Source organism: Pagrus major, chromosome 7 (assembly GCF_040436345.1).
Source record: "Pagrus major chromosome 7, Pma_NU_1.0".
NCBI lineage: Eukaryota > Metazoa > Chordata > Actinopteri > Spariformes > Sparidae > Pagrus > Pagrus major.
Genome location: NC_133221.1, coordinates 28726386 through 28749485, shown reverse-complemented (window position 1 = coordinate 28749485; position 23100 = coordinate 28726386). Strand labels below are relative to the sequence as shown.

General features: G+C 41.8%; 1 protein-coding gene across 1 annotated transcript; it reads right to left on the bottom strand.

The window, feature by feature from the left end:
- Positions 1-7971: 7971 nt before the first annotated feature.
- On the bottom strand, positions 7972-18976 carry LOC140999708 (glutathione synthetase-like). The gene is made up of 14 exons (XM_073470229.1): positions 18900-18976; positions 18445-18590; positions 18217-18292; positions 17143-17282; positions 16823-16942; positions 14194-14274; positions 14039-14116; positions 12411-12477; positions 11158-11352; positions 10125-10206; positions 9791-9980; positions 9586-9667; positions 8098-8154; positions 7972-7995 (listed from the first exon to the last, which is right to left on the bottom strand). Exons 1-14 carry the CDS (start codon positions 18930-18932, stop codon positions 7972-7974), a joined length of 1371 nt encoding a protein of 456 aa, XP_073326330.1. The 5' UTR covers positions 18933-18976.
- Positions 18977-23100: the final 4124 nt, after the last annotated feature.

The following is a 23100-nucleotide window of genomic DNA, read 5'->3' as shown; positions in this document are numbered from 1 at the left end:
TCTCTTTGGCCCATTCCCTGAGCAGCTGATAGGCTGTGGGAGGGGGAGGCAGCGGATCCTTGAGTCTGAAAGGTTATGGGAAGGGGAGGTCGAGGAAGCTCGGAAGAATGGATTTGGACAAAATCACCCTAAGAGGGTTCTGCTCTGCATTCATGATGGTATGTGTTTGAGTTTATGTAATGACCCGAGCCATGCATGTTGTCCTCCTTTTTGCTTTTTGTCAAACCATGTCTATTGAACTTCTATATTCCAAAATCATAATTCACTAATTTGCCTCAAAGAGCTTTACATTTTCTACAGCATAGAAGGAGAGGATATAACCGACCACTCTTGTGGCTATACGTTATGTTTGGAGCTGGAGGCAATTAGCTTAGATTAGCATAGACTGGGAGTAAGGCGAAAAGCCCAGTCACCAGGATATAATGTTAGCAGCTAACGTTTCTGTAAACCACAGATACGTCCACGTTTGCGATCTGTACCAAACACAACATATCACGTTGACATTAAATGCTAATTAGCCACACATCAGGAGGTGGAGAGGAAGCCAACAATGCTGCCAAGTGGAGGACCACAGATTGAGTCACACCACTGGATATTTTTAAGGACACAGGGGAATGTTTCCAGATGTTTTTGTGGAATTAAAACCGACTATTATTCACAGGCAGTCGGACCATCTCCATCCGTAATCGTGGTGACCCAAATAGTTATTTCAAGCCAAACCTTGATTTTTTCCCAACCCTAACCAAGTGGTTTTTGTGCCTAAACCTAACCAGAGCATAAGAGAAAAATGGAAATTCCAATCTAAACAAAACATTCAGATTGAATCTATCTATTGAATAAATCGGTTTTGCAGAAATCTACTTAGAAATCTAACATCGATTCTGGTGAAAGGTTGATACCTAAATGATCAACACAGAAACTTCTCCTTTGACTTCTACTGAGTTATTCAGCTCAACAGAAGTACATTTTGCTGTTGGTATTTGGTTCCTGACTAGCACAATGAGGTTAGCTGAGGTAAAGGGAGTGGCAACTGCCAAAGGCCTAAACAAGCAGGCTTGTGACCAGGTCGACCAGGTTGACCAGGTTCAGAAGTCTCATTCAGTTGAGCCAATCTCTGCCAGGCTACTGACTGAGTTCCACCCAAAACACTAATTATGTTAAGCATCATTGAACCAAGTGCCTGATGAACATACAGGAAATAGACTGTGTTTTTTCTTCGAGGAGAGTACACAGAGTGTGTTTGCTAAAGGTGCCTCTTGGTTTTGGGCTATTGCTTATCTCCTGAAAATAGGATTTTAAACAACAACAGAGCAAAAAAGAACTTTTTCGGCCCTTAAGGAAAATGTCACCAGATATGGATCAGCAACAACTGTAAGACTGTAATGCCTCCCAGATATCCCTCTCTGAACTCTCCATCTCTGTGAGGAGAACCTGTGTAACTTATCCAGGAGATGCCAGGGGAGCGCCGCATTCATATTGGCTGACTCATTGGCTTACACAATGTGGCGTTCGCTGCCACGTACTTCAGGGAAAAGGTCAAGCTGCTCTCTATCTCTGCCAGTGAGAAAATAAATACAGTAACACTGTGGACCTGAAAATACAATCACACACACGGTTTAACAATGACGAAACACAGACACACACACATGCACGCAGAGACTTGGTGCACAGATCAATAAGGTGGTGTAAACATGTGAATCCTGCTGGTTCCCACTCATGTTTCTACACAATGTGTTATTTGCTGTGTTTGTCTCCTCACACATTCCTTCAGCTGGAACATATTTTACCAACCTTTCATGACATTATGAAAGAGAACACAGTGTATCGTTGCCCCAAGCTACTATTATTCCCTTTTTGAATAACCCATTGCCAAATCAGATACTGGTTTGAAATTTCCTTTCACAATAACCATCAGGTCTGCCAAAATGTTGCACGCAGTAACACAGTTACACAATGATAATCCAAAGGGCGGGTATGCAGAGACCGACCGCAGTGTGAGTAAGATGAGAAATGTGATTATCCAGCCCCAAATGTAATTAAAGTGTTCCACCTTTGCACTTTGCTTTTCTTGTCCCTTTCTTCCTGTCTGTCTTAACAAATATTTGTCATAACCTCCCCACCCACATGCATTCCCATTAGCCCCTCCCTCTCATACTCACTGCCTTCCCGTAAAGATGCTGCCTCACACACTTCCTCATTCCTGAAAAACCAATAAAGAACACTGATGTGGCAACGCTCAAGCTTCTGCTTGCTAGTACTGGCTCTCGGTGCTTTGATGCTCAGCAAATGAGCGCTGGGAAATGAGACAAGTGACGCCCATTAACCTGCATTTCATAATTATGTTGTTGTTGCAGATTGTCACTCAGGGGTGTTTTATTCTGTGATGATTTATGATTAGCAGTGGTGCATGAAAGTGATCCAGGTGAAGTAAACAGGTTTTATTGAGATACAATCCAATGTGTCATACTTACTTCCTGTCAGCATTGGCCAAGTGGAGGAGGAAACGTAAAGAGGCAGGAGTATGATCTTCACCCAGTGTGTGGCTTATTAACTCAAAACAATCTGTTGTAGTGGGTATATATATATGTATGTATATGTGTATACTGTATATGTTTATATATGTTTATACAGTGTGTGTGTTTGTCTGTGTGTCTGTGTTGTCATATATATATATATATATTTATATATATATATATATATATATATATATATATATATATATATATATATATATATATATATATATATATATATATATATAATATATATATATATATACACATGTGTGTGTGTGTGTGTGTGTGTGTGTGATTGTCAGACAGAGCAATCCACAAAGAAAAAGATCTTGGGTAGGCTACTGAGCATTAGCACATGCTGCCTCCAGTAAAGCGGCAGCTAAACTCACTAAGCTCAACAATGACATGCCGAGAAACTCACTGGACACCCCTCCAACAAGACAAACCACAATTTGTTCGGAAAGCCAGTTGGATTCTCCGACTTCCTGTATGGTAACAACAGTTGGTAATCGAAATGTATTTAATTATTTTGAATGTGTGTGGCCAATGTGCGTGTGGTTATGTCATTAATAGATGTAAATGATGTCAGTATGCATATTGAAAGTAGTACAATTATTTTAGTATTAGCTAGTTAGCATGCTAAACCCCAGCCCTGATGTCACGTTCAGGCCAGCCTGGCTGCAGACAAAATGGTGGATGCCAACCATGATGGCAGCTTATTGAAATAAATAAATGATAATAAAAAATAAAATCTTTCAATGGCAGAATTAGAACAAATTTTCCCATAATTTTTGGTAAACTTTAATACCTTCGCCAACGTCATGTTTTCACCTGTGTCCATTTGCTAGTTGGTTTGTCAGCAGGATTTTACAAAAACTATTGAACAGATTTCCATAAACCTTGGTTGGAGAATGGGTCCAGGCCCAGAATAGACCCCATAAACCTTTGGTGCGGATCCAGAAATAGAGATAGAGCATTTTTCAACATTTTCATTCATTTCTCAGGGAATAATGCATGGATCCTGATGTAAAAAAATCAGACCTCGGCCTGGGCTTTGGTATGTGCTCTCCTGAGAGCCATTAATATTAGTTTAAATATATTACTAATAACAGCTGAAGCCACTGTTGTCTTTCCCATCATATGTGGTTTATTTTTATTTAAACCTTTATTTGAACGGTTGAAATAAAAAAATCAGTCTTGATTTGTACCCACCTTACTGTAAGAGATGGAAAGTTGGTATAACTTTTTTGCCAGTTAGCTTGTTTTTTATTGATATTCAACTTTATTCAATTTGTAATGTTTCAACGACCATACAAGATATTGTATAACTTCACAAGTGGATGTCTAACTTCCACAACCACCAGTAAAATATTGGTAATGGCTCAAATTACAGGAGACAGGAGTGTCTACATCATTTTGGTAATATAGCGTAATCATACCATGATCAAACACATTTGCAAGTACTCCAGCTGACCCTGCTAGTCAGCCGCTCAAATGATGACACTATACCTCAGTAAGAAGGTGTGTAAATTATTAGCTACATCAAAATCCCAATCAAGTTATGTAATAAGTGTATCCAGTGTGCTGAGGCCGGTGTTGACAGGCTGACAGTGCTGTGCCCTTGGAACATGGTCTTGACTCATAAATACATTTATAATCCCTGAAATCACAGATCATTTGCGGTGGTTGCACCTGCTTCACATATATGCTGATCGTACACACTCACTCTGATGAGCATTCCCATTGACCGAGCTGTATGAGCAAGCACATTTAAAACACCTTCTGTTCCACTCTGTAAATGGCTCACTTTCCAGCAGTGAATAAAATAATGTGATGAATTTCCCGCTCTCGCACTGTCGGTGAGTGCAGGCTTTTCCGGCTCCAGCCGGCCTGATAGTAACTGCTGAGTAGGAAGAGCCTGTCGGTCGCCACTGAGCATCAATTATATAAAGCTCCCCTGACTCTACTCCCTGAACTTTCCACTGGGCTGTTTGTTAATCGGTCATTAATAGCAGAGGAAACTGGGGATTATGTGGTCTGCAGTTTATAGTAATGAAGAACTCGAAAACAGGAACTGACCTTGACTCTTCCTGCTGGCTGTTTGTGTGTGTGCGGCTTTACTAGTCTGCTTCCTCTGAGCCAACTCAGGTGGACAAAGCTGTGTGTGTGTGTGTGTGTGTGTGTGTGTGTGTGTGTGTGTGTGTGTGTTGTAATTGGAATGAACATGAGATGGGAGTTCCTATGTGTTGAAGTTGTCTGTCGCTGTCTTGACGGTGACAGGCTCCATTCACAACAGCAGACAGGATATTATCAGCACACAGTGGTGACAGAGCAGGGAGTGATAATTAACTACAAACCATGCAAGTAGGTCGAATGAACACTACGAATATGAATATATGTGCACACGCCCACCACTGTCAGACACCAGTAGCAGTGGATGCAGACACACATACAGTACATGCAGACAGGTATCAAAAACTCAGACCTTCCTCCTGAATGAGCTGTATGAACAGTATCAGCACTCAGTGGTGTCTGCTGTCATATCACTTGGCACATTAACACAACAGTCCATTCTGTTAGGGCACAAGAAGAACACGGTTCAGATTACACGGGAAAAGTGCTGGTTTTCAGGTGAATCAAACCTCTTGCATAATCAAATGCAAATGCTTGTTACCAATAGGGTCAAATGTGAAACAGATATGTGAGCCAGTAACTGGCAGTTTGTGACATTCTGCTTGATATTTGTATTCACGTTTTATAGTTCTGTTACTGTCATATTTTACCATGCAGGTACTGCAGATTTGCCCTCGGATGTGGAAGGTCAAAGTTCAGTGCTGAGTGGTCATGTTTGTGTGTCTGCAGTGAGTCTTTTTTTTCTTTTTCTGGTTTTATTGCTGAAACACGTACTGCTTATGGTAGATATACTGTCATCATCATTGGAGAAGAGAGCAGATGTTTTAGACTAAGAGCAGCAGACTTTGACACCATCACAGCCTTTTCTCTTTTGACCATCCAGCCTGACCGGCCGGACCACCCCAGAGAGGAAGACAGTTGGAATAAGAGTCATGCTAATCCAGCTTGGTTTAAGGCTGCTCCTGGCTGAAGTCCGTTGTAGGAAAAAGAAATGGGCAAAATGGGACTCTGGCAAAACAAATTGAAATTAGAGACTGTTGTCTCCACCACAACATCTCGGATCAGACTTTTGCAATTGATGGTTTGATGAACAAGAGCGCAGACTACAGCGGGACGAGGAGACGTGGACTAACATCGATGCTTGGAGCTCACACAGTCAAAGTGTCACCCAGATGTCAAACGTTTAATATGAAGATGTCGCCCATATATCGTCACCATCTTGTTACTGCTGTTTTCATTCACCCTGACGCAGATTCAAAAGATGCACTACATGTTTTTGTATATTTGTATATTAATAACTGTATATATGTTCTGTAATTTGTGCAGCATGGAGGAGTTTACAATGTGGGTTACTCCAACAATCCAATCATAATCAGAATACTAGTGTACATGTAAACACACCAAAAATATCAACCTCATGGTGGTGCTCGTAGAAAAGTCAGGGGATCGCAAAAGTCAGCACGATTCATCCTCCGGGGAACATGAACGTCCGTCAAATAGGTCCCGAGATATTTCAGTCCGACAATCAACTCACTGACACGACACCAGCAGTGGGTTTCCTCATTGTAATTTAATTTTAGCACACAATCACTTCAATGGGTGACTCAAAGGAGCTTATTTTAGCACAGTTATGAGTGCCATGCCAGTAATTCTGCCTGTTCCTGGACAGAAGGCAAGCCGACGTCAGCTGTTGGCTGAAATCATTGATGTTTGCTTGCATTCAGAGAGGAAAACCAACAAGGACACCACAGTTGGAAAGTGGGAGCTGTGGTCTTCATAGAGGATGTTAAAAGCACAGTACAATGAGAGCCAGGGGGCACATGTTTCAGCCACTGACAGCGCCGCTTTTACTTCCAGCTATTCTTGTTAATAGGATGTAGCAGTGACTGTTGTGTGGCGACAAAACCTCTTAGTAATTCTCTAATGCATTTCTTTTACAAGAAGCTGTGTCTGATTAACACACTCACACACACAGACGAGCAAATATAAATCTTGCTGACGTCGCTGCTCCTGAACTTTCCTCTCTGCTGAGCCGGAGCGCTGTGACCCACTTCCATCCTGCCGTAGCCCACATCGTGACTCTCTTCCCCTGTCCTCTGCCTGTGCAACACACACTCTAATCCACACACTCCCTACTCACACTTAACAGAGAGGTCACTGGCTAAGTGGGCCAGTGCTTGTGTAACTGGCTTATTACGCTGCTCTTAAGTGTTTGGTCTGGAGCTGGATTGTGATCGAGCTGTGCTTTAGGATTGAAAGAGAATAAATAACAGGGTGTTACTGGTTCAACTGAATTTCTGGTGAACTGTCACCTTATCCCGACCATACAAATGTAATTTGTAAATCAGGAGGAGCAGGATTCAGTCCATCAGCAGCCTGTCTGATGACTTATATGTTCCGACTCTCGCAGTCAAAATGAAAACAATAACAGAGGAACAGACACACTGGTTGAAAGTAAAAGTAAAACATGAAGACAGTCACTGAAGTCTGTATTGGCATGAACTTCCCATCATGTGATGGTGCACATAGAAAAAGGACTGAGGCGATCCAAATTTGATGAATCTAGGCTCACAGCCAAACTTCACATCCGTAACCTCACATTCACCCTCTCCCCGGGACAACAGCTTACGGGAACAAAACACAGAGGTATTTTTCTTCTGGCAGTAAAACGGACAATGCTGGAGTGTTTCCTGTGGGAGATTCTACGGTGCTGACGGCCCGCGCTGACAATGACCCATGTCTCTGTTTGATGACCCGGGACACTAACTGGAATGTGTCACACTTGCGAGTCAGCACCAAAGATTTCTTATCGTTCAGAGGAAACAAAAACAGGAGGTGAACAAAAAAACAGGAATACTTTCAGTCAGTGGTAGTGTTTGAAGATGGACTGAAGTGTGTTGAATGTTATGTAAGGGATGGACATACATACACATATATATGTATCTCAGCACCTATACGTATACATACATACAGTATATATGTACTGTATGTATGTATATATATGTGTGTCAGCACCTGTACATATACATGGCATACTTGGCAGCCTTCTTACCTAAGGCCCTGATCACACAGAAACTCGTCACTACAGGCACAGCCGCTTCAAAGCTGCCCTGGAAAAGCCTGTTTTGGCAAAACACCGTGGTGAACCTGTAGAGCAGGTGTGTGTGTGGAACCGGCCATCATAACTTATAATAATTAATGCATTAAGCAGTGCAACTCCACACATTGCATTTTAAAAACTGCAAGAAAAATGTGACGCAAAGCCGAACTGTTTTGCGGGCAGCACATTTCTTCTGCTGCGTCTCTGTGTGATTGGCAACTACTAGTACACCACCTTCCACTCCACCTCCCGATATAAAAGGCAAGTTATACACGTGTATTGTGATTACAAAATGATATTGTATTGTAGAAATCTCAATATGGTACGTGGACACGTTCAAATGTGAACCTGTCGGCGTTTCGGAGACACGTTGACTGCCCACAGGAATTCAAAGTCTCCTTTAACCTGTATGGAAAACACAAAGCTTTTAAAGAATGGGAAATCTAGTGAGAAAATGGTCCAACAAATGTCAAAACGTTGTTGGATTTATTTTAAAAAGAAAAAAACTGATACACTAACTCCTACACTTAAGCATCAATTTAGTGCTCAATCACATTTGTCTTGTTCAATAGAGACAATTACAGTTCTTAACTTCAGTTCAGGCTGTCACAGGTAAGTCATAAAATCTTTGTAAATAATGACTTCATAATTATTGCATTGCAAGGTTTGAACCTTATCACAGTTGTGAAAAGTAACCAAGTACATTCACTAAAGTACTATACTCAAAAGTAGTATTCTGAGTTACATGAAAATAACATGACATTTCTATTTATCTGACAGCTACTTAGTTTTCAGAATGAAATTTTACATTAACAAACGATAAAGTTATAAAATACCCTGCATTGTAAAGATTAGACAAGTGATTTTCTCAACCTTTTGGCTTGTGACCCCCTTACAATAAGACAGCGTCTACTTAAGGCTTCAGGTCAGAGTTCAGATGTCTTTGAGTTGTGAGCAGCTCCTCCAAGAGGGATTCCCTCTGTTCATTGAAACAACTGTTCAAAAGCCAAAGAGGTCAAATAAACTAACGTTTACCAAAAGATTGGTAGCACTGTGGCTTTGTGCTGCCTTCTTCTAATCTCAAAGCACGCGCTCATACTGTTGACAGGCAGAGTAGGCAGAATGCACAAGGCTCACAAGAACCCTGTTGCCTTGTTTGCCTCGTTTGAACTCTGCAGATCTGCTGGTGTGTATTAACCGCATCTTTTGGAAAATAGCTTTGTCTTTATTGCCACCTAGTGTTCAGCCTGTGAAACTGCAATTTGCTGCAAGATAGCTCCAGAAAATCAGGACTTCAGAGTGACATTCATTTTATGTTTACAAAAATACCCACAACACAACCAAATACAGAAAGAGTTTTCAGTTGTGCAGCATGTTTCTGTATTTGATTGAGTTTTCTCACTTCGCAGTGTCACGACACTGTTGTCAAATTGTTGAGGAACATTTGTTCATTATCTTGTGTTTTATCTATTGAGCAGCAGTTTGTTGCTCTCTCAGGGGCACTGAAATAATAATAAGAAGGAGAAGAAGAAAGGAAGGAAAAACAATTTCTATTTGTAAACACAAATAAAGAGATGACATGCACCGAGGGCTTCACATGAAAACAGACACTGAATGAACATAAAACAATGATTGAATGCAATAGTTAATGTAGAAATAAGATGGAAAATAAAACCGACTCCATAATAATTGTAAACATATGTTATGAGTATTTTTTTTTTTGTGGCTTACTCAAGCGGACGTTAATCCAATCAACCTCAAATTTTTAAAAAATAAAGGTGTCCCAAGCAGTGTTCAGATGATAAGCGGATTGTCGAACGCTGTTATTCCACCGACTGTCCCCTCATCATCTTGTTCGATGCTCTTTGTCCTCAAAATGTGACCAGCAACCTCATTCAGAACAAGTTCTCCTTCATGCCTGTATGGAGACACAGATACATCATGATCAAATGCAAATAATCAAGCAAAGATCGTCAAGCAATCTTTGCCTGTAATTTATTTTATTTATTCCACATGCAGTGTGCCTCTGTGTAGACTATACCTCACATAGGCTCCGCAGATTCCTATTTCCCAACAGACAGAGGTGAGTTTGAGTGGAAGTCCTCTCCTCAGCACGATGTTTTGTTCTGTTCTGGGTTGGATCCTGTCCATCAGAATGTAAGCAGCTCTCCTTTTGTCACTTTTAACCTCCTGCAGCACTCGGACAATGTCCTCTCCAAAATAGTTGTTCCCTGAAGTTGTAAAGCAGACACGTGAGGTCAGGTGGAGCCTTCATTTTGATGACGACATAATGTTTCATTCAATGACTTGTAAAGAAATACCAATACATGTCATATGCTTGCATTTTTTTAGATGGTGTGCTGATGTAGTCTCACCTCCTCCTTCTCTCTGAGGCTTCAGGACAAACTCATCCGGGTTGGCCAAAGCCATGGCCACTGCTCGGTCACCTTCTGGACCCTGGAGCAAAAAAAATATGTCACAGTGTTGTTTTTCAGAGACAGATTAAATGATCTTTAAACGTGCTATCTTAACTAAGAGAAAGAGAGCATCACAACACATCTTCCTGGCACAAAATCTGTCTATGTGCAGTATCGTCACTCGTGTGTCTTTTGTGTGTCATTAATTAAAGTCCCCTCTGCAACAACAGGTAATCCTGGAATTATAAAGAGAACATTTTGACCTTATGGCAGAAGCCTTCTGGCTTGCTTCAGCTTGCTCAAAGTAACCGAGCCTTGTAGCTTCAGCAGCTCGTGTTTGTTTCGGAGGTGGAAGGCTGTGCAAGTTTTTAACGTTGATGTGGCTGAGTCAGAGCACAAACAGACACACAACAGACACATGAGTGACACGGCTGCGAATTGTAGCAGAGAGTTGGAAAGCTTTTGTGTTGGTGAGATATGGTGCTCTCGTTTTCTTGGTTAAGATAACATGTTTAAAAGTAATTTGATCCGTCTGAAGCTGCTTGGAGGCAACATTCATTATCAAGTAGTTCCTGATTCATTCCTGAGACTCTCATTTTTGTGTACCTTATTGCAGTGTTACCCGAAAAGATAATATACAGGGAAGACTAAACTTATTTCAAATTAAAATTTAGTTTAAATATTTTCATTCAGAATTCTGCAGTATTTTCAGATTTTTATGCTTATAAATTAATTCATTTCATATTCAAAAAAACATTTCTGGGGTTCCTCTGCGTACCAGTAGAGGGAGCTGGCATACCACCATAGTTTGACATAATAGGTTTATGATGACTAAAATGCATTTGTCCTTTTTGTAAGGCTTCAAAAATGTGTTTTTGTAAGAAACGTGAAAGAACTCTACAGGGCACCTTTAATGAGACGGTGTCAGGTCCCTTCCATCTCTGCAACATAACAGGATGAAACAACTGTGTAGCATGTGTTATCTTCTCACCATGTCCAGAGTGTAGAGGCCAGCGAACGTTGCTCTGATCTGCTCCACTACTTGGGGCTGGTCGGGGAAGAACTTCTCCAGAACTCCAGGTTTGGCGAGCACCTGCTGCACCTTCTTGGTTCCGGCCAGGTGAGTGCTGATATCTGGACATTTTACAGCCAGAGAGCGCTCCATCATAAGACGAGCATCCCAGGCCTGTTACAACATACATGACGTTTGTCATTAAAAATAATGGAGATATTCCTTTCCAGCAATTTGATTGTTTTCTAAAGAAGAAAGGTCTTCCTAAAATACATGGACTAGAAAAAAAGAAACACCAAGTAATCAGGTGACAACAAATATTGTAAAGTTACGTGACTGGACATGTAAGCTTTTGTGATGAATCCTAAAAACACTGTATGTGAACATACAAAGGACACATGTGAGCTCTGAGTCCTTTACTCCTCTTTCAAACCATCTGTCTTCTCTGGACAAGATGTTTACATTGTTGTCCTCAAAGTTGATAGGTGGGCGATAAGTAGAGTTCATTCACACCTGGGCTCACCTGGCCCTAGCAACCCACATGAAGGCCGGTTGGCCCTAACAACTCTGAAACTTAGAGCTCACATGTGTCCTTAACGACTCTGTAAGGACACTCCCACATAGGGTTTAAAAGAGATAGATACTGAAACAAGTCCAGTTGCCTACGATACAGCACTTAGATTTACCATGACCTGGATGACTGAGACCCTTCATCAACACAGAGCCTCTGTAGCTTTAGACGAAGAAGTCCCAGACACACAGTTTTAGGAAAAGCATCAACCCTCTTTCTCAACGCTGCTGGTTATATCTAACAAGGCGTTAGCTGTTTCAGTTGTAATGTTAACATTTCGACAAAAGACTATGGATGGTAAACGTAATGTTAACTAGCTAATGTTAGCTGGGAGGCTTTATTCTGTCCCAGTTACTCACCTTACAAGAATGGTAGCTGTTGCTGTTATTTTTTCAAATCTTCCAAAATTAGTAAGACAAATTATTTAAGAAAGTTGGGAAATTGTATTGAGGATGCATTTGTTTTCAGACGTCCTCGAACAGAAGAGGTGCTCCGTATCTGCCGGTTGTGCAAATAGGCAGCAATTCCCCGATCAACTTTTATTAAAATTATATAATACTGTGTTTACAGCTTATGTCTGCTGCTCCCAAGTTGCCCCCCCCAAAAAAGAGACAACGCAGCTTTAAAAAAACACAAATATTAAGGAATATTCATATCTTACCTGTTCTGTGTAGTGCTCTGGCATGTAGCCATTGCGGTAGTACACTACAGCTACCTCCAGTCCGTCTCTGCAGGGTTACAGTTAAAAAGCATTAAGACATGCCAGAACTGACATATTATGGTTGGTAACTGCTGTACAGGTCAAAACATGTGACCAGACACTCTTGATAATACAATTGTTGATAACAAGTTACAGTTAAAATAGTTCTGACAGTTGGAGAAATACAGTATGTTAGATGAGAAAAGATAAATATCAATCTCATAGACCTCGTGTTTAGCTTAGCTTAGCACAAAGATTGAAAGCAATCTTTGTATTGTTTTTATATTTTTGTTGTGCTAAGTCACTGCTTGCTGGTCCAGGCATCATATTTACATATGCAGACTTGTGTGTTGTGTCTATCTTGTCATCAAACTCTCTTCAAGAAAACAATGAAGCATATGCCAAAGATTATTATAAAGATAAATTGTAGAATATGGCAAGAATCAGAAGGTAGCTCCAAAAACACAGCGGGCAGAGTACCCGTCAACTGCTGCCTTTTGCTAGCTATCCCTGGCTGTAGCTAGCTATTGTTAGATAATTAGCTCATGGCTTAGCCGTGGAGCCAGGGGCCCTAGAGTTTGTCTGGACCGGGACCTCAGATCACAGGGGGAGTCACCATGGCTGAGGGGGCCCAGCTCAACTGGATGTGGCAGCCTGATGTGAGAGTGAACACGGCTGGATAAACTGGGACTGAGCACAGTCTCCAAGACTGAGGTCAGTTTGAAGACGGGATACAGTAAGGAGGTGATTTATAAATAGAATAGTATAGAATAATAGAATAGAATAGATTTCAAAATCCTGTTGTTGGTTTATAAAGCACTGAATGGTTTCTGATCTGCTGCCACGTTATGAACCATCCAGACCTCTGAGATCGTCAGGTAGAGTCAAAACTAAACATGGAGAAGCAGCGTTCAGTTATTATGCGCCACATATCGGAACACTGTGACTTTTATGTTCTATTCTTGTCTCTTTTAAACATATTCTATTTTAGCCTACTTTCCTTTTTCTTAACTTGTTTTAATGTAACTTTTATGGCCCTGTAAAGCACTTTGAGTTGCCTTGTGTCTGAATTGTGCTATACAAATAAACTTGCCTTGCCTTGCCTTACAGTGGCCCTGAACAGTACTATGACTTCTGGGACGACTAGACATGGCAGACGTAAACAGGAGAGGCGTGCAGCGGGAGGGAAGCCAAAGAGAGTCAGACATCAGCAGTGGGTTAAACATGGGGTGATTGTCGAAAGACAAACCAACACTGCTATCGTGAGTTTTCTTTAGTTTATGTCGAGTTTGAATGAAGTTTGCTTTTTTTAGTTCAGTAAATGAGAGAAACTTCAGACTATCACTTCTTAAGGTACAAAGAACTAACTTCAGTAGACATCCCTGCAACACAGTACATTGAAATCTTCCACCCTGTTGTCTCTTCATACTATGTTGATAATTTTAGTTCAGTTTAGTTTTTGGAACTTTTAAATTAAAAATGCTGGCCATGTCTTGCAAATTGCTCCGTCAACTAACACTCTGCATACCATTATCACTCTTTACTATTTACAATTCAACGACAGCAATAAAAAATATATGCATACGCACATAAACAATTTCTTGTCATCATCAAGTGATCCTCTTCTGGACACCTCCTCAAACTTTCTGCGGATAGCAGGAATATTCCTGCACGGAAAGAAAAAGTTGAACAAATGTGACATTTGATGATGTCATCATATATCCTTTCAATCCTTTGGCCCTACCTGTTCCACAGCTCTTTCTCCAAGCAGCGATGAGTGAGTTTGCTGATCTGGACATCCTCAACAAGGAACAGGATTACTGCCCTGCAGGAAGAGAATCACATTAATTACTGATGTATTATTATTTAATCAGTGATAAAGATAAAATCAAGTGAACAAATAAGATTTCTTGGCAATGTTCTTCTAGAGCAAAAGAACAATTCTTTCAATTCTGTCCTTAAATCTATTAGAACCACGCTGCAACAACACAAATCAATGCAAACAGCACAGAACACGACCCACAGCGTGGGATTTTTCTCTGTGATACTAAAACATGTTAAAGGCGCAGTGTGTATGATTTAGGGGAATGACGGAGGCAGAATTGGAATATAATAATATTCATAATTGTTTAAAAAGTCATAGAGACTGCAGTTCAGTGTGTGATCAAGGTCTAATTCATAGTTAAAAGAAGTTAAATATGGTTAAAAATAGACATGTGGTTTAAAAATGGACACCCCTATATATTTTTTTATTCTATTATGTCTCAAATAGTGATTAAATGCCAATTTCATTGTGCTCTACTTGTTAACGCAGTACTCAGACAGGTCACTAGATGGCGCATAGCGCTGGGGAGGAACTTGAAACCCTTTAGAGCAGGAGTGCCCAACCAGGACTGATCCCAAGTCAACCGCGAGGGGTGTGGGAAAAAATGAAAAAAATAAAGTTTTTTGGGGTGTGTGTGTTATATTTTGTATTAAATGTACACTACAGCCTATCACGAGTCCTTGCCTGCGTACCCTATCAGTCTCTTAAACACGTCCACAAAAACAGTATTTTAAAAAAGTAGGTCACGTTTAACCTACGGTGGCGCGTATGCATGACAGGAACTTGACAGCTGTCAACAGTAGCTAGCAGCTAGCGATCAGAGCGGTTACGCACTCCTAAACGTTAACATGGCTGAGGGGAAATGAGCCAAGACCTACCATTTTCACCCTGAATGGGAGGAAGATTATGTTTTTGTTTATTCTCATTCAGAGCCTGTTTGTTTGATCTGCAATGCAACAGTGTCGTTGGCAAAGAAAGGGAATCTGGAGCGGCATTTTAAAACGGTACACGGGAGCTACGAGAGGGATTTCCCTGCAAAAACGCCTTTACGCGACACAAAAGTGCGGGATTTGAAAGCACAGCTCGCAGCACGGCAGTCAACCTTCACCAAACCGAAGGCCCAGGGTAAGGCCGCAACTATTGCTTCCTATCACGTCAGTTACGTCCTTGCTAAACACAAGAAGCCATTCAAAGACGGCGATATTGTGAAGGAAGCCTTTCTCGAGGCAGCGGATAGCCTTATATATTTAAAAGATGTAGTCAACATGATGAGTTCAGTGAACACGTTTAAAAGCAAGCTACAGCTGATGTCAAGCAGGCTGCAGCGTGGTAACCTGCGCAATTTCCCTCACATGCAAGCAGAACTACAACGTCAAGGTAAAGGTGTGACAGTGCACGTTATGAGGAGCATGTTCAGAGCATCTCGTCAGAGTTTGAGAGGCGTTTTACTGACTTTGCATCCATCGAGCCTGTAGCCAGCTATATGTGTTATCCATTTGGTGCAAGTATTGATGTTGGTGACATTGCCGCCAAAGTCAGATCACTTTTTGACTTGGAAAGCTCCGCTCTTGAGGATGAGATTCTGACATTGCAAAATGACATTGAGATCAAAGCCAGATCAACATCTGCTCAACCTGGAGAGCATGTAGTGTTCTGGAAACTACTGGTGGAGGAGAAGTATCCCAATCTCAGAAGATGTGCCTTGAACCTGACAGCTCTTTTTGGAACAACTTATTTGTGCGAGTCTGCTTTCTCGCACATGAAAATCATCAAGACCAAGTACAGTATTTTTCTGTTTGGTTCATATTAAGGTCAGTCATGGCTATTGCTCATCATGCAGATTGGCGTGTGTGTGTGAGAGAGAGAGAGAGGAGCAGAGAGAGCTGGTTTGTGCTACAGCGCACTATGCAAACTGGCAACTGTGTGAGAGGAATTTGTCTGTGTGTGTGTGTTTGACAGAGGGAGGGTTTGTGATGTGATGTCTAGTGGTTGTGTGACAACAAGAAAAAGTGTTGTGAGGTTAGTTACTGCAGGCTGGAAATGATGTGTGTGGGTTTGCGATGTTGACACTGGACTGGCTGATCTCCGGAGGTTGGCTACTTGAAAAGTAGATCTTGGGTCAAAAAAGGTTGGGCACCCCTCCTTTAGAGGCATGCGCTGCAGAATAAATCCTGCAGTCAAGCTGAACGCAAGCTAAAGTTTTCTGCCTCTTTGTTTCTACATACGGCTGCAGGGTTTATGAACACACCTCTCCCTGGTACCCACCAGACCAGGGAGGCAACAGCTGCAATCTGCATCCTCACTGCTGGATGCCACTAAATCCTACACATTGCATCTTTAATTTAAGGCCAAGTTTTTACACTGAGTTTTAATGTCGCATAAACGCTTTACCAAATCACATTCATATGAACTGGAAAAAACATTGGATAAAACAAACAAACAAACAAAATTCCTGGCTGTAATTTTAAAAACTCAACACAAGAGATTTTGTTGATACACTGGTGTCACATACAGTATTCTGACCTCCACCCACCATCACTACACTTACTTCTGTTGGCCGTAGAGCTCCCAGGCCTTGGCGAGAGCGGCGCTCATTCCTGCAGTCCTGTCATTATTATCCTGGACACACTCGCTCTCTTTCAAAAGACCAACTGACCTCAGCACGTGCCTGACAAATCAGGGAGAGACGTATTTTTGTACAAACGGAAATCACAGATAGAAAAACGAGTAATGAGCACAGTGAGTTGATTTAAAGTGACATATGACACCGTTCTCACCATTTAATCAACCATTCATTTCAACACACCTTTCCCGTTGTTAAATGGAGTCAAACCAATGATGAAAACACTGCTACACGTTCTCAGATACCTGTGCACTTCAGGGAGACGGTCAGTCACGCCAAATCCACCAGCAGAAATAGTGTTGATCTCTATTTGCTTCAGGGAAGAAGTCCCGCCCTCCCCTTGATCCAGCATGTAGTCAGAGCGGATCAGACCCACAACAATGGACTGTAAGGAAGAAACAATTCACAGCTTCACTCATAAAATCAAGCACTGCAGACCCAGCTGAACAAATATTCTTATGTAACTACAAACGTAGCATAGCATCTAAATATGACAATGATCAATAAATCATGTAAGACTATGTCATCTCATCTTGATCACTGGGGAGTGTTATCAGTTTAATTTCAGTCAGTGTGACAAATTTATCTCACTAATTTGCAATTCTTACTCCAACTTTACAACGTGTACGTTGATCAGTTTATGGAAATGTGTGTATAGTATAATGCAGTAGGAAGCTTAGTGGTGGTGACATTGAAGTCATGCAACCGCGATGTAGTTCAGTTTCAGCCTAATGTTAGCTTTTTGCCTCTGGCAGTCTCTGCTTTATGCTTCAAAAATCACTAAAGTGGTGTTCATCAGTGAAGATTATCTCGCTGAACAAAACGCTGAAAAATCCCATAGGCTTTTTGTCAAAGGAACCAGGGTGATACTAACCTCTGGGTTAGTCTTCAAAAATGTGTCATCCCTGCCGCGCTATATTAAAGATCTAGATATAGGCTGTTGCCCAGATTTGCTTACAATTTTGCCCAGAGATTTAAAAATCTGTGATGTCATCACAATGTAAATACTACAGGCAGCGTGGGCCCAGCAGGAGAAACTCTACCGGGCATGTTCAGTGGGCCGCATAACCAACCCTGTTCTACACTACAAATGATGTCTCCTTCACAGCGCCTGTTGGCCATTGTAGCAAAAAGTACCAAAAACTGCCCAAACTTTGTTGGAGCACGTAATGTTTGAACACAACCAACATTTTTTTCAGTGTTTCCTCATGCCTTAAGGCTCCAGTAGGAACCAACAAGCTCGGGGCTGAGTGCTATATTCTTTGAGTGAAAATGCTGTTTCAAATTCTACATCATTAACTATAAAACAAGTTTCTCACCTGTGTCCGACCTTCCTGCTGCACATGTCTGTATATGTCAAACAACTTAGCAGTGAAATCATCTGCCTGGATAGTACTGTGACATGAAGGAGACAAATCATCAAACAACATACATCAGTGATTATGCACTGCACTTTTGAATTGCACGCTCTTCTACAAAAAATTGGGGTTCATGTAAAGTTTAGCATTACCAAATCACCAACACTGCCACTAACACTCCCTTTGTACCTCGCTAGAGCCTCTTCCAGGAAGTGTGGGTCCTGGCTGATCTTGTCTACCAGTGTGTTGAAGTGAGTTTGCACTGCCAGAGCCTGGAGGAACGCCGCTTCAGGCACAGGTGTGGGGAAGAGTGTGAACGGAGCGTAGGTTACCAACTGAAAACAGGAGTAAATGTATGAGCACATTCTTTATCATTTAAGAAATACTTGATTTTTTTATTTATTTTTTTAAACAAGTGGTATATTATTGTTTGTGGCAGCTTTCCTTTTAAGTCATATGCAGTAACAGTCCTCAGTACCTCAACACCTTACACTTTGCTGTGTATCTACACTACTTGGGTGGGTTTCTAATGGGCAAAGTTAACCCCATTTATGCTATGTTCACCCTTGCTGGATCATTTTTTGTGTGATTTTAAGTGACCAGTCAAGAAAAACAAAAAGACAAATCCATGTGGATGCCCCTACCTCTGATGAATTGGGCGTCTCACGTGTGCGCATAATAATCCCATGTAGTAGAGCCAAATCTTTTGCTTCATCCACTAGATTTTTTAGTCTTTCAGGATTTGTGATCAGCTGCTGGAGAGTTACTTCTGTTGGCATCGCGATGGATCTGTGGAGTGAAACACTTCAACCTTTCAGGAAACAAATGGAAAATATGAAAACTGAGAGTGCACTGCAAAAAACTGCCCTTCACCTGTTGTGACTTATTCTACGGATACATTTTTTGTCACTCTGTTTTACACATGAACTGTAAAAATATAAAAACTGGTATTAAATTTTTGTTATTACACATAGAGTACCAGAAAAAGGTACCGTTGGGTACCAGTACTGAATTCCAGGTACTAGTATTGTCACTGTTTAAATGTCAACAGTACCCAACCTTAGAGACAGTACACAACAACTAATCAAAGAATAGAAACAACACCAAAGCTTTTCACAGACTCACCTAAACAGTGAAGTATGGGCTATGAATGCGATGTGTTCCTGTTGCTGTTATAATCTGGGTGCCTTTTGGGATTCACTGACAAAATGGAAGAGCTGGTTAATGTTGGAGTTATACACACCCTTGAACACCTGCCACACTTTGTGCCTCCTCCACAACAGAGCACATTCTTTGACACCAACAATGCTGATATACTGAGGATGGGAGACAGGGTAAACAAGTCTGTTTGGCCTGAAAGCATGATTATACAGGTATGTACTTTAGGGTAGCAGCCCTGACCCTCTGGAAGGCTCTCCCTGCTGACATCCATAACGCTTCATCTCTGGACATGTTTAAAAACTCCTCAAACACAACCTGTTTACTACAGCCTAAAACCCCTATTAACTCTGCTTCACCGGCAGGCACTCATACTTGTTTCAATGTATTTGTTTGTGTCACATTTGTCATACTGTGTAAAAACACTACATAAATCCAAGCTATTATTATCATTATTATTATTATTATCATCATTGTTATGTGAGAAACACATGATCATGGCGGAATTGTGATAAGGTTAATTAGTTATTCTGGTGATACAAGCTCAAGCATGTTATCAGTTGTAAAGACAAACCAGTGTAACCTGTCGACCCAGCCCATTTTTACCAGCCCCTCACCGAACTCATCTAACCATGTATTTGGAAAATGCATTTTGTTTTACCGCACCTAGTTTTCTGCCACCGTCTCGCCAATACTATGAACCACTCATGGGCAAAATACGGCCCAATCCGGCACCACATCCTCTAAAAAATAACACAATCTCCAAAAAATGAATCTCGAGGCAAATGACTACATTGAGTCTGTATTGCTATTTCGCTTGATTCTAACAGAGGGCGCGGTCTTCATTTAGATTGGGCAATAGGCCTCAGGTTGACTCTTGTTCATTCACCTCGAGTTACAATAAACATGGAGACATGACATGATTGATTAGGCATGAATGCTTCAAAAAAGACAAAGCTTGACTCTAAATGTAGCATTTTTAACCACGAATGGACATCTAAATATTTCATCACACGTGTCGCTTTAAAGGCAGTATGTTTGATATGCCAGCAGAGTATTGTGGTGTTCAAGGAATATAACATTAAGAAACATTTTTCAACCAAGCATCCGAATTATGCCGCAAACTTATCATCACGGGAAAGAGAAGACAAAGCCCTGAAACTGCGTTCCAGCTTAATTTCCATACGGAATATATTTACACAGCAGCCGACCACTCAAGAATCAGCAACGAAAGTTAGCTACGTGCTGTCGTACAAGCTAGCGGAACAGAGCAAGCCTTTCACTGTCTGAATAAACTTCCAGTTTGCATCATCAATTGAATGCTCACTCTTAAAGCACTGGAGTCATGGACTTACTGAACTGACACAGGATGGTAGACTATCAATGTGCTGAACTCTGACAACATCACAAATGTTGAAAGTGTGTGTGAAAGCATGACACAGTTAATTTTGTATGCAGCGTTGGCCACCCTAAGCTCACTGAAGAAGACCTTCCTGTCCGTGTTGCAAAAAAATACTTTAAGAGGAGAAATATTTTGACCCCTGCCCTCTCATTCATTCCAATCCACCAGAGGCTTTTCATTTCTGGACAAGTTTTAAACCATCTATTTGAACCATCAACGTTATTATGAGCATGGATCCAGTTTGGCCCAGATCTGGTTGGGAAGAGAGAAAAAAAAAAGTAGTTTTTTTTTAAGTGACCCCACAGTTTGTGAATAATCTGGCAAGATTCTGGGCCTTCCTCCACTAACACTCAACTGAAGGGCATTCCCAAAGCGTATTCATAAAGCTTCCTTCATATCTGACATTTCAAAGATGAGCATTATCTCTGGTTAAAGCCTAAACATTCTTGAGTCCAATAAAAGTGGTTTAGTATCTTGGACGGAATCAGTCTGATTCAACTTGGGAAAAAGAGTCATCAATCAGCTGTCTTTCTCCAAAATCATGAGAGAGAACATGAGAGAAGTTCAAACATTTGATTATAAAACCATAAACAGCCATGGACAGACATTATCATTTGATGTGTTAAACTTGATGTTTTAATACAGTTTTTTAAGAATTGAACAGAGGATTTGAACTAGAAGATGTACATTCAGTACAGATGAACATGCAAAAAAAGGAGGTAAACAGAGAGCCATAAAAAATGCCAAGCTGAAGTATAAGAACAAGGTGGAGGAACATTTTACACAAGGGAACCTCCGCTCAGTTTGGCAGGGGCTTAAGAACATGGCTGCTGTGAACACTCCTCCCTCCACCCACAGGACAATCCAGGTGGCCGGCAGCAGCCCGGCATCCCTCCCCAACGACCTCGACTCCTTTTTTTCAAGATTCGAGACAGACAACACCACCAAGCTAGAAGCAATCATCTCCTCCCTCAAGCCTGCAGCAGCTGAACTCTTCTTCAACACGGAGGAGGTGGTGAGAGCCCTCAGGAGGACCAAGGAGAACACGGCTTCTTATTCGTGTTTCAGCTCCTGTTTCAACGATCCATGGACAGTCCCCCAGCTATGGAAGCACTCCACAGTGGTCCCCATTCCCAAGAAGAGCTCAGTCAAAGCTCTGAACGACCTCAGGCCTGTGGCTCTCACCTCTCTTGTGATGAAGGCTATGGAGAGGGTCATACAAAGACACATCATCACGGACCAACTGATGGACTCTCTCCAGTTCATGTACCGTGCAGGCAGAGGGGTTGATGATGCCAAAACACTCATCATGGACACGGTACACAAACACCTGGAACACCCCAACACCACAGCCAGACTCCTGTTTGCAGACTTCTCCTCTGCATTCAACACCCTACAGCCACACATCCTAGCAGAGAAACTCTCCACCTGCTTCCACCTGGACGACCAGCTGATCCTGTGGATTACAGACTTCCTAACCAACAGATCACAGAGGGTGCTGGTCAATAACACCTTCTCCGACGTCTTGGTCACCTCTACAGGCTGCCCTCAGGGCTGCGTCCTCTCACCTCTGCTCTTCATCTTTTACACTGATGACTGCAGGTCCACCCATCCAGACTGGCATCTGGTAAAGTACGCGGATGACACAGTTCTCCTGTCCCTGCTCTCAGGCCCCTCACATCACCACAGCTCAGTGCTGCATGTGTTTGTGGAGTGGTGTGATAGATCCGCCCTGGAGTTAAACACGGAGAAGACCAAAGAGATGGTGGTGACCTTTTCCAGCAAGCAGAGGGAGCTGGCTGCAGCTGCCGTCAGCACAAGCCACGGGAGGAATGTAGAGCTTGTGGAAGAGTACAAATACCTGGGCACAATTTTTGACTTTTTTAAATTTGCCTCCAACACTGAGGAGAAACTCAGGAGATGCCTGCAACGGCAGTATCTCCTGAGGAAGCTCAACACTTTTGGGGCAAATAAGAACATTCTACGGACATTTTATTACTCCTTCATAGAGAGTGTCATCACATTCTCCGTCACCTGCTGGTTCCACTCCACCAGCCTGCAAAACAGGACAAGCCTGCAGAGCACAGTCAAAATCTGCTCTAAAATCATTGGACTGCCGGTCAGAGCACTTTCCACCGTGTGTGAGCAGCAAACACTGTGGACAGCGTGCAGGATCCTTCAGGACCCCTCTCACGCTCATTGATCCAGTTACTCTCAGCAACACACAGATTGCCATGCAGGTGAGAAATACTGCAAAGAGAAAGAAGAAGACAGACCTTCAAGTA

Excerpts from the sequence above, each read along its gene's own strand:
- LOC140999708 (XM_073470229.1), bottom strand. The coding sequence starts at position 18,932 with ATGCGCACACGTGAGACGCCCAATTCATCAGAG. Across the intron at positions 18,293-18,444 it reads CTGGAAGAGGCTCTAGCGAG|TACTATCCAGGCAGATGATT; the intron begins GTACAAAGGGAG and ends TTCATGTCACAG. Across the intron at positions 12,478-14,038 it reads GATGACAAGAAATTGTTTAT|AGACGGACTGGAGGTAGCTG; the intron begins GTGCGTATGCAT and ends GTAACCCTGCAG.